This window comes from Chelon labrosus (genome assembly GCF_963514085.1).
Source record: "Chelon labrosus genome assembly, chromosome: 11".
Classification (NCBI taxonomy): domain Eukaryota; kingdom Metazoa; phylum Chordata; class Actinopteri; order Mugiliformes; family Mugilidae; genus Chelon; species Chelon labrosus.
Genome location: NC_140344.1, coordinates 26837306 through 26854437, shown reverse-complemented (window position 1 = coordinate 26854437; position 17132 = coordinate 26837306). Strand labels below are relative to the sequence as shown.

Below are 17132 nucleotides of genomic sequence, written 5' to 3'. Positions count from 1 at the left end.
ACAGGAGAAGTGAATAACTTTGACCATCTGCTGTTCTGCTGGGAAACTTCTGGACCTGGCATTCATTGGTGTGGATGTTACTTAGACATGTAGCACCCACCTAGACCAGACCAGGCACCCCCACCCCATAGCAATGACACTCCTTGATGGCAGCAGCCATCCCCAGCAGGATGCAGCCACAAAAACACTTTAGGAACAACTCTAAATAAAACATGAAGAACAGCACAAGGTGTTGACCTGGCCTCCAAATTCACTAGATCCCAAACTGACCCGGCTGGCCTTAGGCAGATGGGTCCCTCCATATGAGCTGGGTTCTGCTCAAGGTTTCTTCCTGTTAAAAGGGAGTTTTTCCTTGCCACCGTCGCCTTCAGGCTTGCTCTGGGGGTTTCAGGCAGGGTTTTTGTAAAACGTCTTGAGACGATTTGTATTGTTATTGACGCTATATAAATAAAACTGAATTGAAATTGAAAAATTGATCAAGTATCTGCCTCCCCTCAAAGTCCCCCCACTAACAACCAGACACCACAGGACACCCTCAGAAGGCCCATGTCTATCCTCTGATGAGTCACCTCAAGGGAGACCTACAATATTAGGAAGGTGGTCATAATGTTACGCCTGATCGGTGTTTAATCACATTGCTGACTTTTCCTCTTTGGTATCTTTGGTTTATTAAAGGTTGCAGAGTACAGCTCTTATTAAGCCCCCAGAACTTTCAATATACTCCAGACTATTACTTACCCAAATTGAAGCTGCTGTTGCTGTTGGAAGAGTTGCTGTTGACAACAACAACCACAGATGTGTTGTGTGATCCTGTTGTACTGGCTTGAGAAGAGGAGAAAGAGGAGGAGGAGGAGGAGGAGGACGATGTGGAGGAAGAGGAGGAAGCATCTTTAGCTCCGGCTCTGTCTCCAGTCCCAGGGGTTACTGAGAGGTTGGTGGACGCCGCGGGGTCCAGAGGCAAGTCAGCCCGTCTGACTGACTCATGATGGCCCCCCTCAACTGCACAGAGACACAGAGAGGAAGGGGGGTTGATGAAATAATAATATTAAATAAAAGTAGAAATAGAGCTTAATTAGGAGTTGTGGGCAGTGAGCAGTCTTTGACTCATCGGCCTCACAGGCCATGAGCCGCTCCATTCATAGAAACTCATGTACACAGACACAGCTGGAGTCCCCAAATCATTAGTCCTCTTAATAGCAAAGCAACTGTCCAACCACCAGGAGATTTAAAACTGCTTGCCTCACACACACTCCCAAGAAACACACACTTACATGCTCATATTCTCCTTCTCGCGTCTCACACACACACATACAACCTAAAGGGATTAAAGAATAAAATACTAAAACTGCATCTGTGGAAAAGTAGTAATAACGCCTAAAGTAGGTCACTTATGTTTTTAGAGGATAAAGCATAGGGAATTAATTTAGATAGATGAAATTAGGACACACACACTAATCAGCTGTGATTCCACAGATACTAATCTGATCTGTTAGGTTAGCCACGCTAGCCTGTGGATTTATTATTCCTAGAACATACGCAACCACCCAGGCTTAGCTCTGACCAATACAGACGAGAGAGTGGAACACATTTCCCTCGCAGAGAGTCAGGTATTTATAAGTAATCACAGTTTTATGGAGTCATTTTTCATTTTGTAAACTGCCTAGTGATAGATGGAAATGGAGCAGCAAAAGACAACACCCAGTCAAAGCGCTTGGCTGTGGCCTCTATCTGCATTCTGTAAACTGTCGTCGTCTTCCCCAACAAAGCCGGGAGGTTTTTGGCAGACCGAGGCGATTATCCTGCCTAATGCATTCCCTCTCAAAGGCACCTTGCCTTAGTGGAAATGAAAGATGAGGAGAAACGAGGCTGACCGTCTGACTGGCCTGCTGGCCGCCTCGCTGGGCGACGAGGTTTATTGCATCCGCTTATTCGTCCTGAAGTAGGAAAAAAAAGGTTTGGCTTTGGCGTCCCCCCAGGCAGATGTTGAGTATTTCCTAGTTTCCAAACAAGAGCTCATACGAGGGAAGTGAACGCTGGACACTTTTAAATCTTTTTTCGGCATCCACTCATCTCATCCCTGCAAATGTGTTAAGTGTGCATCTGTGTCGCACACTTCCCACGCTCCCCATGTTCCTGTGGACGTTTGGTTTAATTAAAACGCAGCAAACTCTGAGAAAGACAGGATTTTTGCAGAACCAGTTCCAAGCCTGGCTGCTGTACATCCTCTGGACACCGGCTATAAAGCACCACCAGAGAGCAATCTGTTCCTCATTACACCATGTCATGTCATAAATGTCACTGAAAGATAAAGTTAATCCATTTGCAAATTTACACTCCGGCTCCTTTTATGCTCCATACTGTGTGTTGGTCCAGAGCTGCATTAGTCGGTCGGAGGGAGAAGAGGACCGCAAAGCTAGAAATGGCAGGTGCAATTACTCTGTGCACTGCAGGGGAGACTAACACGCTTGTTAAACTTAAAAGCCGTCTTGTTTTTCGGTCCAGTTAATCTCATCCAGAACCGATGCAGCTTCTCAGCATGTAGTGCTTCACTGGCTCGCATTCTTCAAAAAAAGGAATGTTGCAGCAACATTACACTATGGATATACACCGATCAGGCATAACATTATGACCACCTTCCTAATATTGTGTAGGTCTCCCTTGTGGTGACTCATCAGAGAATGGACATGGGCCTTCTGAGGGTGTCCTGTGGTGTCTGGCAACAGAATGTTGTTAGTAGGGGGGCCTTTGAGGGGAGGGGCCTCTGTGGAACAAATATATGGGAGTTTTTGAGTAGAGTGCGGGCATTTTATTTCCCTTTTTTGAGTTCTAGTTACATTTGCCCTGCACCTCACCGGTGGGGATGTGCACACCACTACAACTACTTGATGCCTCTGTGGATCCTCCCACAGATACTTGATCAGTTTGGGATCTAGTGAATTTGGAGGCCAGGTCAACACCTTGTTCTGTTCTTCATGTTTTTTTTTTAGTTGTTCCTAAAGCGTTTTTGTGTGTGTGTCTGTGTCAGGCTGCATCCTGCTGGGGATGGCTGCTGCCATCAAGGAGTGTCATTGCTATGGGGTGGGAGGGCCTGATCTGGTCTAGGTGGGTGCTACATGTCTAAGTAACATCCACACCAATGAATGCCAGGTCCAAAAGCTTCCCAGTAGAACATTGAATTGTCACAAGATGGTCAATGTTGTTTACTTCTCCTGTCAGTGGTCATAATGTTGTGGCTGATCGGTGTATACGGGGTTTCATTTGGAAACATTTATCTAGAATTGTCTATCTTTGTATTTGAGTAAATCATGTGAAGGAACGATCGACCTCTCTTTGACCGTTTTTGAAATTAGAGTCAGACGCTGCCAAGATGGCGACGGCCAGCACCATCTACACTGAGCTTCAAAACTACTCTTCAGGAATCCTATGGGTGATGTCACGGACAGTTTGTATTACTTTATGTAAAATCAATCGTGCAAGTGGATTTGGATGCTGTCAGAGAAAAACTGCACAAGAATTCCAATCTACTCTTTGACTTTTTTCTTTTATTTGTGGACCAATAATGAAACCTCTCTTTTAATAGTCAGCAGTGTGTTTCTTTAACTATCTAATGGTAATGACTTCATTTCAATGGGATATCAGAAGGATGAATGGATAGATGGGATGAATGAATGACGAGAGGATGGCAGGACCATATGCGTAACCGTTAGCAGTGTTTTGGGTGCTTTCTCCTCCAACCGTTGGCCACCTGCTCTGGCTGAGAGCGACATATGTGACTCTACCATCAGACCTCCGACAAAACACTAGGAAAGAAGAACCTCTACTGAGAACAAATATGGACAGGATGGATGGATGGATGGATGGAAGGGTAGATGGACGGTGGAGCAGGAAGTGTGGATTAAATATGGATAAACGCGGATCAAACCAGAGCTGACCTGCTTTATTTATTTGGACAAAACAAGCATTTCACCTATTTCTGTGTGAGAACATTCAGCTTACGGCGAGATTATGAGAAATCATCTCATGGAAATGGTACACAGAGAACGGCGAGGCTTTAAAAACTGACTGTGTGTTGACAATAACACCTTGCCAGCTGGCAATGTGTCCCACTGATGCCCAGCTGCATCTCTAAACCTGTAAAGATTTGCCAGGTCACTCTGAGCTTTGTGACTATTCAGATTAGCAGTGTTCAGGTGCCTGTGTCAATATAATAACATAAAATAAGATGTACTTCAGGCTGACACAGCAGCATTAGAGTTAAGATACAGAACGACAGTAATTGGCATATGTATATATGCTAGAGAAATACCAGTAATGTTGTTATTGCACCCAATAAATATGAAAATATACATTATTTTAGGTAAATTGTGCAGTGGAAGTTCAAAGCAGCCGAAGAAAACAACAGTGTAAATGCCATAAATATGGAAATGTTCAGTATCTATAGTGAAAATGGGCCATGGCTTTGGCAAACACACAGTGAAGACACAACAGTGGATATAAATAATGCACAAGGGGATTATATACAGTTGGTTGGATGAGGCTGATTACAGTAAGTGGCGTCTGTCTTTAGATCACAGTCAGCAGAGGCTATAGGGAGAGATCGGTATAGGGGCAGACCCAGGCATTTTTAAACTGATAGGATCGGTATCGGGCTTCAGCTAATTTCAATGTTTTGTAGTTACTTAAGTTAGGTCTGCCATAAACCAAAACCAACCAAACCACATCCCTGTATCGTCAAAATGTCTTCGTTTTCTTCCGTTTTAACTGTTGGCTTGCGTCAGAGCTGCCAATAATCAAAGAAGCAGAACCAAAATCGCCTGACTAAACATGTCTCCCGTGTGGAAAATTCAAGGATTCAAGGATTCAAGGATTCTTTATTGTCATTACGACACATGTTGGTACATGGGAAGGAACGAAATTGGTTACTCTGGTCCCGATTCAAGCCATAAGTAAAGAAACAAAAAAACTAAAGTATAAATATAGAATATAGAATAAAATTAGCTTTCCAAGAATTATACAAAATATCAGGTATAAAAAAATTTATAAATATAGGCGGTAAAAAGTATCAACATAGAATGAAATGATGTCAGTCTGAAAGAAATGTGTAAAGTATGCAATGTGGATGTTTGGTGAGGTGGCAGTAGGAGATCATCATTCAATACTACCAACCTGATCAGTCACCAAAAAAGAATCCACTCAGGAGAAGGTCAAAAAAACAACCACAAACACTAAACGCTGTGTTTAAAAGAAGAGAAAAGTTTCCTGGAGACAGCGTCATGGAGAAAAATATTCCAGAGGGGGTTAGGGAGTTGGATGACCAGAACATTTCTAAGAGCCAATGCAGGAGCTACTCCCTCCACACAGAAATAACTTTGACAGAAATATTTATTGGACTGAATCCAGTCGACTCCAGGAGAATACAAGAAAAGACTTTAGGAATCTACAGGGGAGTCGGACCGGCCAATACTGAATATTAAAAGATCGGTATCGGATCAGGGGGCAAAGAAATTTGACATCCCTGGCTACATGTACTGGGTGGTGTGCCGTTGTGCAGTCTCAAAAGAGAGAGCCTCCTAAACGCTTTGCGGCTCGTGGCTGTATGAATCTGTGGCTGATCGAGCTCCTGAGTGGCCTCAGCTCGACATAGAAAGTATGACAAGGGTTGTTTATGATGACCATCAGCTTCCCTTTCATCCTTTCCTCTGTCTCTGCATCTACACTGTCTGGTTCCATCCCCACCACAGAGCTGGCATCCATCACCGGTTTGCCCAGTTTGTTGCCTCCACAGGCCCCAATGCCACCTACCCTGCAGGCTACAACAAAGAAAGACGATGCTGGTAAATACCTTTAGTCTATGGCCATGGCTTTGCGCTACTTAGTCCAATATTGCATACTTTGGGCCAACCAAAGAGCATCTAAGCTGCCAACCCCAACAGTGAGCAGGACAGGTGGTTAGGAAGTGTGAGAAACTATACTGAGCCAACTGGGCCTCAGCCCTCCACGAAGCTCAGAGGGAAAAGTGAGGCGGGGGGAGAGTGTGTTGGCTGAGTCTGCCAACTAGCCAACTGGTGGCAAGGTTTCATTTAAGTAATTATCACACAAGCCAGATAAAATATAACGATAAAGCCTTTATGTGGATCTGAGGGCCAGGCGGGATTTGTCGATACGAGTGCACCAGCTTTCTGATTATAATATCTGCAGAATATAATCAGCCTGCAGTACAGACAAGTGTGACATCCAAATTTCAGCTAATTGGTCCAAATAAATCAGTCACGGGTAGAATATTTTCGGCGCTAGCTCTAAATTCCTGCATGCTATTTAGAAAAATTCACAGAAAGCACTTAATGCTGCAAGAGTCTTTTGTCAAAGCCACAAAAGAAAATGTTTCTGATGATTGTGAGGAGACAAAACTCCATCTTCAATGCCAACCTACCAAGTGAAAAAAGGAAATAAACTGATTAAGTTAACTGATTCTTTGGCTACATCAAATACCAAAATGATCTTTCCTTGTAGTATGTGTTTGGCATGAAAGTGTCTTGTTTAAGTCAAACCATTTTTTCTAATTCTAATCAAGTAGTTGTGGCGCCTAAATAGCAACTAAAAAATAAGTCTATTATGTGAAAGCTGGGAGGCTAGGAAGAGCTACTATTAGCTGGGATGCTATAAAGCTAGGAAGAGTTACTATTAGCTGGGAGACTAGGGAGCTAGGAAGAGCTGATATTAGCGGGGGACTAAGAAGAGCTATAAGCATGTAGGCTAGGAAGCTAGGAAGAGCTGCTATTAGTTAGGAGACTAGGAAGCTCGGAAGAGATGCTATTAACTAGGAGGCTAGGAAGTGCTACTATTAGCTGTGAGGCTAGGGATATAGAAAGAGCTGCTATTAGCTAGGAGGCTAGGAAGTGCTACTATTAGCTGTGAGGCTAGGGATATAGAAAGAGCTGCTATTAGCGAGGAGGCTAGGAAGTGCTACTATTAGCTGGGAGACTGAGAAGTGCTACTATTAGCTGATAGGCTAGGAAGCTATGAAGATTTACTATTAGCTGGAGGCTAGGAAGCCAGGAAGAGCTATTACATCGCTGGCAAATGTTTAGGTGGCACTGACACCCCAAAGTAATTGAGTGTTGAAGTAAGTCCAAGTCCAACATTCACTCACATTTACTTTGGTTTGTTGAACAAACTCCAGAAATACATATGAGACGGACAGAACCATATTAATATACAAAACCAGGACAGTGAAACACATTTAACTCCACAAATCCTTTCCATTTACTGTCCCAACACTGAACATCAAGGAATAAATACATGTTCAACCAAATAGGGGGGTACATTGTAATTCATACTCCACGATGTCAGTGAAGGATGACAGTCATTTGCTTAAGCAACTTGTGGAAATTATAAAATTAAAGTAATATCTTCAAGAAACCCAACAAGCCCTTTTGTCCAATGTTTCAGCTTTGTTTTTTGGACACCCATGCAAAATGAATAAATCCAATCTTCCAAACCACATGATGAAGTTTTTGAATGATGGTGAGTTGGCGAGGATAAAGAAATGTGATTCTTTTTTTCTTTCACTTCCATTGTTTTCCCTTTTTTTTTTTAAAAAAATAAGTATTTGTGGTTAGAGTAGGAGTGCTGGTTGCAAGTCAAAGCACCGGTTTACTCGTTGCGGTACGAGACTCAGTGGGAGTAAGAATGGTCCCAAGCCAGTAGATTTTGCCCAACGGTGTGGTGGCATCCAACAGGATGGACATGTAAGCATTTCCTGGAACTATTCGGGGGCGTCCATCTGTCTGAGTGGAGGCGAGAACAGTAAAATAGTTTGCTGAATGCGTGTACGTTCGGGTAAACACATCAGCATGCGATAAGAGAAAGTCATGTCTAGGCTGAAACCATACTATAAATCTGGTTTTGCCTGTTAATTTATTTATTTATTTATTTTTTTTGGCCTGTTTGTCTTTTATCCCATTGGCCGACAGATTAGCGCGACCAGGATCTGACAGCAGTGAAGCAATCCAGAGCGTCCATCTGTTTGCGTGAGACAGAGCCCAACATTTCAGGCAGGATGTGAAAAAATAAAATAAAAATAGCTGCAATGGATGAGGCCATTATTTATCTTTATTTAAACACCTTGATATAAAAACACACTGTATGTCTAATTTTCTGCGTGCAGAGTTTATTATTCTTGGAGCGGGAGGCAGCAGCATTTGGACAGCGTGCCATCTTTTCTCAGTAATACTCAGACGAGCTGCCAAAGTGTAAGAAAACTGCCTGACAACAGCAACAACTACCCATTGTGTGAACTGAGTGCAGCAGAATATCACACTGACTAAACACTGATTATAACACGGAAGTACTGTTTTTCTTCCAGCATTTATAGTTACATAAATGTGCAAAAAAGAAACTGTTTTATTAATTAATCCTCATTTACTGCACATAGCTGGCAGAAAGCTGACACAATTATAACAGACAGCTTCTCCTACACACCGAGGACGGATGGATGGATGGAATAAGAGTGAGAGCGCTTTCTGTAGGTTGCATCACTGGCTTGTTTGAAAGGCGAACGCACACTAACACTGACACTGTCACCAGCTCATGCAGAAAGAACGGGCACTCGTTCAGCTGGTGTCAACGGTTTAACGAGTCAAATTTGATCAGGCTCACTTACCTGGAAGACTCTGGAAGAATGAATTTACCACGCATTTGGTTCACAGTTGCACTGGGGTAGTGGCGTTTTACACCAAACCAGTATATGCATTACCAGGGAGCAGCTTTAATTTAATTTTAAATTTAATTGTTATAACAATCTTACCCTCATTTTCATTATATTTAGTGTTTTTTATGTGCAACTGAGCTACCTTGACGAAGCAATTTCCCTTGTGGATCAATCAAGTCTGTTCTAAATATCTTTACTGATAAGTTCTTAATGGAGTCTGTCTTAATGGAGTCTGGTCCTATCATTAACCTGTTAACACCTAAGCCTCAAAATGTCCACATAGACAAGTGCATTTGCCCATTTTTCCAGAATACCTGAAACTTTAAATATCTGGCAGGTATTTGGCAATTTACTGCATGTTATAAAGGTGTAATAAACTTCCGAACGAGGCACAAGTGAAATTACCGTAATGACTATATTGGCAAAAACATGAGGTCTTTACGGTAATCCTCCTCAAACTTGCCACTGGAGACACAGTCAGTTTTAAAGGGTTAAAGGACATTCCTACATTAACTAGTTCTAAGGAGAAAGCACCACACACTGTTTAATGAAAACCCCTCGACGTAACTTAGTCTTAGTATTTGACCTTGGCCTAGGACACGGCTTAGTAACAGACTCCAACTCATCGCTCATTTTTCTACTCGTGACTTGTGACAGATTTCTCCCGGGATGTCACACAGTAGCTGCTTTGAACTTGACAGGGCAGCGAGCCTGGTGTTGAAGATTGCTGAAATATTCTAATAGAGGATACGTTCATTTGCCAGAAGGGTGTCTTATTTAATCTTCTTAAAAGTAGGATTAAAGAACATTCCTTTAAATGGTTACTGGATTATTTAATGACTTCATTTAGGCCTGTAGTCACTGAGGCCGGTAATGAAGGTAACATCTTAACCTAATGTTCAAATACAGATTACAAAGATCTGTGTAATCCTATAAATAACGACAACTCCAGACTTTGGACGGTGGGAGGAAGCTGGAGTACCTGGAGAGAACCCACGCAGACACAGGGAGAACATGCAAACACACAGAAAGGAACCAGTCGGTCTGGATTCAGACCCAGAACCTTCTTGCTCCAAGCACCTGGTGCAACTTGGGATTCAATGTCTGGCTGGAGGACACTTGGTCACATGCCTCATGTACTGGAGATCGAACCGCTAACCCTCTGGTTAGTAGACAACTAGGGCTTGACTGGTTTTGCACAACAAATCTCGCAAGATGGCGCAACAAGATTGGTCCATGTGTGAAGAAGATCCGAAACATGGCAGAAGCTACAACTCTAAGCGCACAAAGCTGATTGGATTTTTAGACAAAAGCAAAGACACATGCAAGATGTGAAACTAGAGGAAAAATTATGTGGAAATACCACAAATCTTTTGAAAGCTACGCGCCGCGGCAATACAGACCACAAGAGCTGTGATTGCTCCGCTTGGTAGTAGCGTGTTTCAGTCGCCATTGTTTAAAGTGAAGCAAGAAGTAGAAAATAAAAAATAAATTAAAAAATGAACCTGACTGGCAAAAAAGACATAGAGCAGAGCATAAGACATAGATGACTCACACTGGAGTAGGCTACGTACGTAAGTTAGGGCGTACATATCCCGCAGTAATCTAAAAGAGCCTTAACACACCCACCCAGGCACAGGGAGAACTTGCAAACTCCACACAAGGCCGGTGGATTCAAAGCCAGAACTTTCTTGATGTGAGGCATTGGTGCTAGAACATGATTAGGTTTATTGTAGGTCTGGGAGAAGATATTCAAATATGAATGATTGCGATACATAAAATGTGAGTTAATGGAACTAGATTGCAACAATCAGTAGCTCTGACTCACCAGGTGTGAGTCAGAGAAAATTGTGTCTAAAATTTGCCCTGGGTGAGTTTTTGGGTACAGACGCATCAGACCAACAGAAACTGTGACGTTGCCTTGCGTCTCCTGTGTCTGGACCAAAATGTTGAATGTGAACACATCACAATGACTAGAGCCAACTAGTGTGTAAGTTCTGCGTAAAAGGAAACAAGTTTTCAGACCAGCAGGTGGACCAGCAGCATCTGTATTTGTCAATCCAAACAGGAAACAGGAAGAGCTACGATTAGCTGAGAGGCTATGACGCTAGGAAGATCTACAAACTGTTGTACCGTTCTGGCCTCTCCTGAATCATGCTGATCAGTTGGTGAAACAGTTTATTCATTCTAGAGCAGGAGTGCCAGACTCCTTTTTAGCTGAGGGGTCACACACAGCCCAGTCTGATCTCTCTTTGAGCGGGCCGGACCTATAAATAACGACAACTCCAGACGTTTCCCTTTGGTTTTAGTGCAAAGAAGTACATTATGAACTCATGTACATATAGTTTTATGACAAAAAGGGCAATTTCGGGGCACTGCTGCCATCTACAGTTCTGGGTAGTTCAGTAGTTCTGGGTCTCAGTGGTCTCAATGTCCACAAATCTTATCGGACAAACTTGGAATAAGTGCCAGTTTTAATAAAAGATTGCAGTAAATGTCCTCTATGTAAGTTTCACGCTTTCTTCTCCTCCATCTCATCTTCCTCCCCCATTTTCTTCTACCCCTCCTCCTACTCTTTCTTTCTCATTTTCATCTTCCTCCTTCTCCATTCTCCTTCTGTGATCGTGGGGTTTGAATAGTAGGAATGCTGCAGACAAACTAGAGCTGCAGAAGGTCAAAGGCGGCCTAACACGTTCAATCGACGCTTTGCCTTCTGATCATATGTACCCACCCCCTTTCGACGTCCCCAAACGCTGCCATCTTGGCTGTCAATTCACCGTTCCTTTACTTCAACATATTTTTCCCTCCTAATGCTTCACGGTCTATCTTGAGTTTCAAAAAGATCAGCATGTTGATTGCTCTCCACCCCTCCCTTAAACCATCAGCATACTGAATGTGAGTCGGAGTAGGTCTGTGCATGTGGTCTTTGGACGGAGGTGGGGTGGGGTGGGGTGGGGTGGGGGCTCGAAAAAGTCACAAAATGTCAAGCTGAAATGTCATTTTTTTTTTTTTTTCACAGCTGTTCAAGTCCGACATTAAGGGTGTTTGGGTCAATTAAGACTCCAACAGACAGGAACTGCTGCGTCAAGCTCAGTTTTTATTTTTTATTTATTTATTTCCGGATATAAGACTGAGGAATAATTGCTTCTTCTCTGCCTCTCTGCTTTCAGAACCTGCAGGCTTCTTGAACCACCCCTGTGTTCAGTTTGTGATTAAGGACACGTTCGGCATATCAACGCTTTGATAGCCTAATATCATCCGAATCAAAGAGGGAGAGGGAGAAAAGAGAGGAGATAAATAAAAAGGGAAATGTTAAATTATGCTAATCCTCAGAGATTCCAGTGTATACTCTAACATGCTTTTTCCTATAGGCTGTGGACTTTACCCATCAAAACGTAGAATATAATAATAGTAACTCCATCCAAATGCCAAGTCAGTGGATGAAAGGAAGCAACCCGGAGACTGAACCTATTTGAGGTAACAGTAAATCAGCGGCCCCCGTTCAGCCTGACAACAGGGCTTCTTGCTTCTGCTGCTGGGTCTCCACGGCAACCGCAGGGATGCTGTCACCGGGGCAACCGTTACCACCGATAAAGAAGGAAAAACAGAGTGTTCTGTGCTTGCGTGACGTCCGCCCTGTCCCTGTCGTCTCTCTCTCTCTCTCTCTCTCTCTCTCTCTGTGTCACCCAGCTGTTAACGACGAGCGGCGGGAAACAATAAGGCGGCGGCGACGTTATCAGGAGTTAACACGACATCAATTTCACGCAACAACCGCCGACGTTTGCAGGCGAGCAGAGCACAAAATGAATTTGTGTCGTTCAATAAGCGAACGCCAAGGAAATTGATGGAATGAAAATATTTGCTGATAAAAACAAAGGAATCTGCAAGTGTTTCGATTTGTTGGTATTTATTTGCTCCGTAGGTAGACAGCTGATTGGTTCCCAGTCAGAGTAAAACAAACCAGCAAAAAATTTACAGGAAATCAGATTAATGCCAACACCACCGCCGGGCATTTACAAAGCCTCTGATGAGGGGCAACATTGGACATTATTTTAAACGGCAGGATGAAAACGCATATTGCATGAGGGCCAGCAGTTCAAAGATAAATGATAAATGGACCCATAAATAGTTTATTAATCACTGGGAAATTACGAGGAATTAGTTGGCTACACGCAAAAAGGGACACGAGGGAGAGAACGTTTGAATTATTTGAAATTATTCGCTCCTGGTATTGATTTAACAGCTGAGAAGAACAGAAAATGAATGTTCGGCGAAACTGCTCCTCAAAAGCGAAGCCAAATCAAGTAGAACTCCCCCTGGTGGCTGGCCGCAGTATAAGTCATAAGCTCCACCCCTTCCATGTTAGTGGGCGGGACTTGGGCCAAACTAAAACACTAAAATACATGTCAAATACATTTGACACAAACATTTCAAGGATGTTTCTGTCATTTTAGGTAGTTTGATGTTGATGCATGCTCAAATGTCAATTGTACTGATAAGTTTTGTTTAGTTAGTTATTTGATGCTATAGAAACAGGATGTGACATCATGGCAGCCGTGACAGTTGTGAGTTTGGAGGAAGTGTGGTCGGGTCATTGATATCGTGGCTCCACTCTTGGAACGTACTGATCAAACTCTGGATCCAAAGTCGAAAGATGGCGACGCCCGTATCCCCGGGAAAATAGCGTCAGTTTGGCCAATGCAAGGAAGTGGGGACGCATTGTCCATATTTATATACAGTCTATGGTCTGAAGTGAGAGGTCAGTGGGTGCAGTAGGTTTGTCCCCCTACTGAGTGACCTACATTAAATATCCAACCCTTCATTAGCTACGCAGAAGGCTATAGAAAGCTACATGCAATTAAATAATGCCTACAGATGCTGATACTTAAAAAAACACAGTGACACAACAAACCATATAATCCTCTAATCCTTTGTTAATTGTGTTTATCTCTTGCTACATGCTAAAATTTACTCAAACAAACAGCTCCCTATCGCAGCGTCCTTCACCTTCACATCTGATAATCAAAACCCACCTCTCACCGATCCAATCACGCCCATCAAAAGGATTTAACGAGGACATAAACGGCGCATTACCGGAGATAAGGTCGCTCTGAACTTCCGTCTCTCTGCGGGTTTCAGCGAAATACTTGATTGGACAAATTGTTCCGTTACGGCGGAGAGGATCAACAACGCGGACGAAGCACAACAGATGGACGGCCGCACCGCATCGGCTCGTATCAAACTGGATTACTGGGCTAAAGAGTTCAAAGTACGGCGGAGATACAGTTCAAATTGTGCCACGCGAGCTTTTGTTAAGCACTGAATGTGATTATCGCATCAGAAGTTTCCGTGTAGTCTCCACAGTGGGAAATCCATTTAACCCTGGCTGCCTTAAATCCGCACTACTCGAGCCGTGCCATGACCTGCAACGGTAACATATTAAAACAATATGATTAACCTGGCACGAACCTGAAAATAGAGACAGCATTTGGAATCGTTTCTAGACTCGAGGGCGCAGAGTCTCCCCTGCATGTCCCCATCTGCTGATGCACAATGCACTGCTGCACCGGGATTGTGAAGATGCTGTCCCAAAATCCAGGACAGCTGAGGACACCGTTATCTGCGCTACGAACCAAAAGCGGACAAACACGGGTGATCAGATCTCCTGATTTTGCACAAATATCAACGCTGTAATTACAGAAATGTGTCTTTGTTATGTTACAGGGAGGTAGGAACCAAATGCAGGACACAAGGGGAGGCAGGAGCAGCTTTATTGGTGTAGCTTACAGAATGTGTAACAAAAGGAATTGCAGGGTAGGCAGGTCAAATCCAAAAACTGGTGAAATTGAAATGAGAACGCAAAAATCAAGGTACACTGGGAAACAAACGGGTTACTCAACAGACGACTTGACAAGGGACCAAGAGAAAGGAAGCACTATACACGATGAGCCACAACATTAAGACCACTGACGGGAGAAGTAAATAACATTGACCATCTTGTGACAATTCAGTGTTCAACTGGGAAACTTCTGGACCTGGCATTCATTGGTGTGGATGTTACTTAGACATAGCACCCACCTAGACCAGACCAGGCACCTCCACCCCATAGCAATCCCCGGCAGGATGCAGCCTGACACATGCACACACAAAAAAGGCTTTAGGAAGAACTCGTTCATTCATTTTCTGTAACTGCTTGCAATGTGAAGGGAAGCAGAGGGGCTGGAACGCCCCTGGAAAGAGGCGGGGTCCACCCTGGACAGGTCTCCAGTCTATCACAGGGCTAACACAGAGAGACAGACAACCATTCACACTCACACCTACGGCCAATTTAGAATCACCAATGAACCTAACCAGCATGTCTTTGGACGGTGGGAGGAAGCTGGAGTACCTGGAGAGAACCCACGCAGACACAGGGAGAACATGCAAACTCCAGAAAGGCCCCACTCGGCCTTGATTAGAACCCGGAACCTTCTTGCTGTGAGGCATCAGTGCTAACCACCACACCTCTGTGCTGCCCTAGGAACAATTCAACAACATCAAGAACAGCACAAGGTGTTGACCTGGCCTCCAAATTCACTAGATCCCAAACTCATCAAGTTTCTGTGGGACGATCCACAGAGGCCCCTCCCCTCAAAGCCCCCTCCCCGCAATAACAACATTCTGTTGCCAGACACCACAGGACACCCTCAGAAGGCCCATGTCCATTCTGATTCTGATGAGTCACGACTGTGTTGGAGGCACAAAGGAGGCCTACACACTGTGAGGAAGGTGGTCATAATGTTATGCCTTGGTTGACATCTCCAGTGCTTTTAGTCTATTTAAAGTTGAGCCTCGCTGTTGGTGGTCGACATAAACGACGGTGTCAAGCAGCTCATGGCAGATTATTATTAAACTCTTCAAGGAGTGTCAGAAAGTTGGCTGCAAAGTAATAACAATAATAATAATAATGATATTGTCTTGCAGGATGTTGGAAGACGCCAGGTGACTAACAGGAAGCAAACTAATACAGAGCAGTCAGTTGGGATGTCTTTTATTGCTTGGATGGGATCTGGCTGGCTGGCTGGCTGGCTGCCTCTGCACTGCTCTGCTTCTCATCAGGCACCTGGCATGCTCTCCCATTATTTAGACTGCCTGGCTGCTACCTGCTCCTACTGCTTGGCTGCATGGGACGTTTTGCTCCCCTGCCGGTTAGAGTGATTATGTTGTTTCAGGGGCCTGGGTTCACTCGAACTAGTTAGTAGGCTCGCTCAAGGGTCCAGGCGCCTCTTACATCTAAGAAGTAGAATTAAAAAGCAATTTAGCAGGCCATGCATCCCTTAGAGAGAGGGGGAGATGCTCTAAGATACATGGATGATGAAACAGGATTAAAAAGCAGGAAACAATGAATATAAAAAGAACTAAAATAATCTTTGTTTTCCATTCAGTTTGGTTTCAGATGGTTTCCAGAATGAGTGTTACGACCCCCCTTGAGAGTCTCAACAAATGTGCAGCTGGTTAAGACATCCAAGTCCACGAGCCACCTGAAGGACATATTGAAAATCAATCTGGAACAAAGGCAACTGGACTTGTAGAGTTTCACTTAAGCAGCTTCTTCAGTTCTAAAAGACGTAGTTCTTTCCTTAATGTATGATGCTAATGACCCATTAATAGGCAGTTTAGACGCCTGTGTTAAGTCGACACAGAGGCTACGGCGATAACGCAGACACCTACGCAGACCCTACACGCCACGGTGATGCAGAGCACAAGAGCTGTGATTGGTCCGCTTGGTAGTAGCGTGTTTCCTCTTTAGTATTTCCGGCTACTTCTCCATTGCCACAATTTTCGAATTGATTGTTTTGGATCAGTAAAGAATCGGGAAGGTTAACTGAGGAGGTTTGGAGACACAAACATTTGTATGACTCGTGTTCACCAAACGTTTCAGTCGCCATTGTTGAAAGTGAAGCAGGAAGTAGAAACAAAAATTGCGTAGGTCCTTGCGTTTAGGTCCCACAGTACCATTTAAGCACCTTAACACCCAAAAGCTCTGGTCTCAAGGTGTGAATGGGAAGGGTGACACTTTTTGGGGACAGATGTTAAGACTGGCAGATTATATCTCAGTCATCAATTTACAACACAGTCCTTTAGAAGAGAAGGAGCTACTTGGATGAAACGACTTCAAGAAACTCTACGAGTCCTGTTGCTCTTGTTTCATCTTGGTTTTTTTTAATATACCGTGACACCTGGATGACTGAGACCTTTCACAGATATACACCTAAGGACACTTGCGCTACCACTGCAAGGCCAGTGTGAGTGTTGACGTACGTAACAATGGTAATAATGGCTATTCCTATTTTAAAATGTTCAGTTTTTGTTGGTTTCAGTATTATTATTTTATTATTATAAGGTTGTATATGAAAATGAATTTGTAAACCATGTATATATG

General features: G+C 43.6%; 1 protein-coding gene across 1 annotated transcript in view; it reads right to left on the bottom strand.

Moving 5' to 3' along the window:
• The window catches only part of kiaa1549la (KIAA1549-like a), a gene marked incomplete at its 3' end in the record, with an annotated part of 128153 nt that overhangs the window by 80646 nt on the left and 30375 nt on the right, over nt 1-17132 (bottom strand). Inside the window, exon 2 of the mRNA XM_084555773.1 lies at nt 739-999. Coding sequence (XP_084411899.1) covers nt 739-999 — 261 coding nt within the window. The remainder of the gene's footprint in view (nt 1-738; nt 1000-17132) is intronic.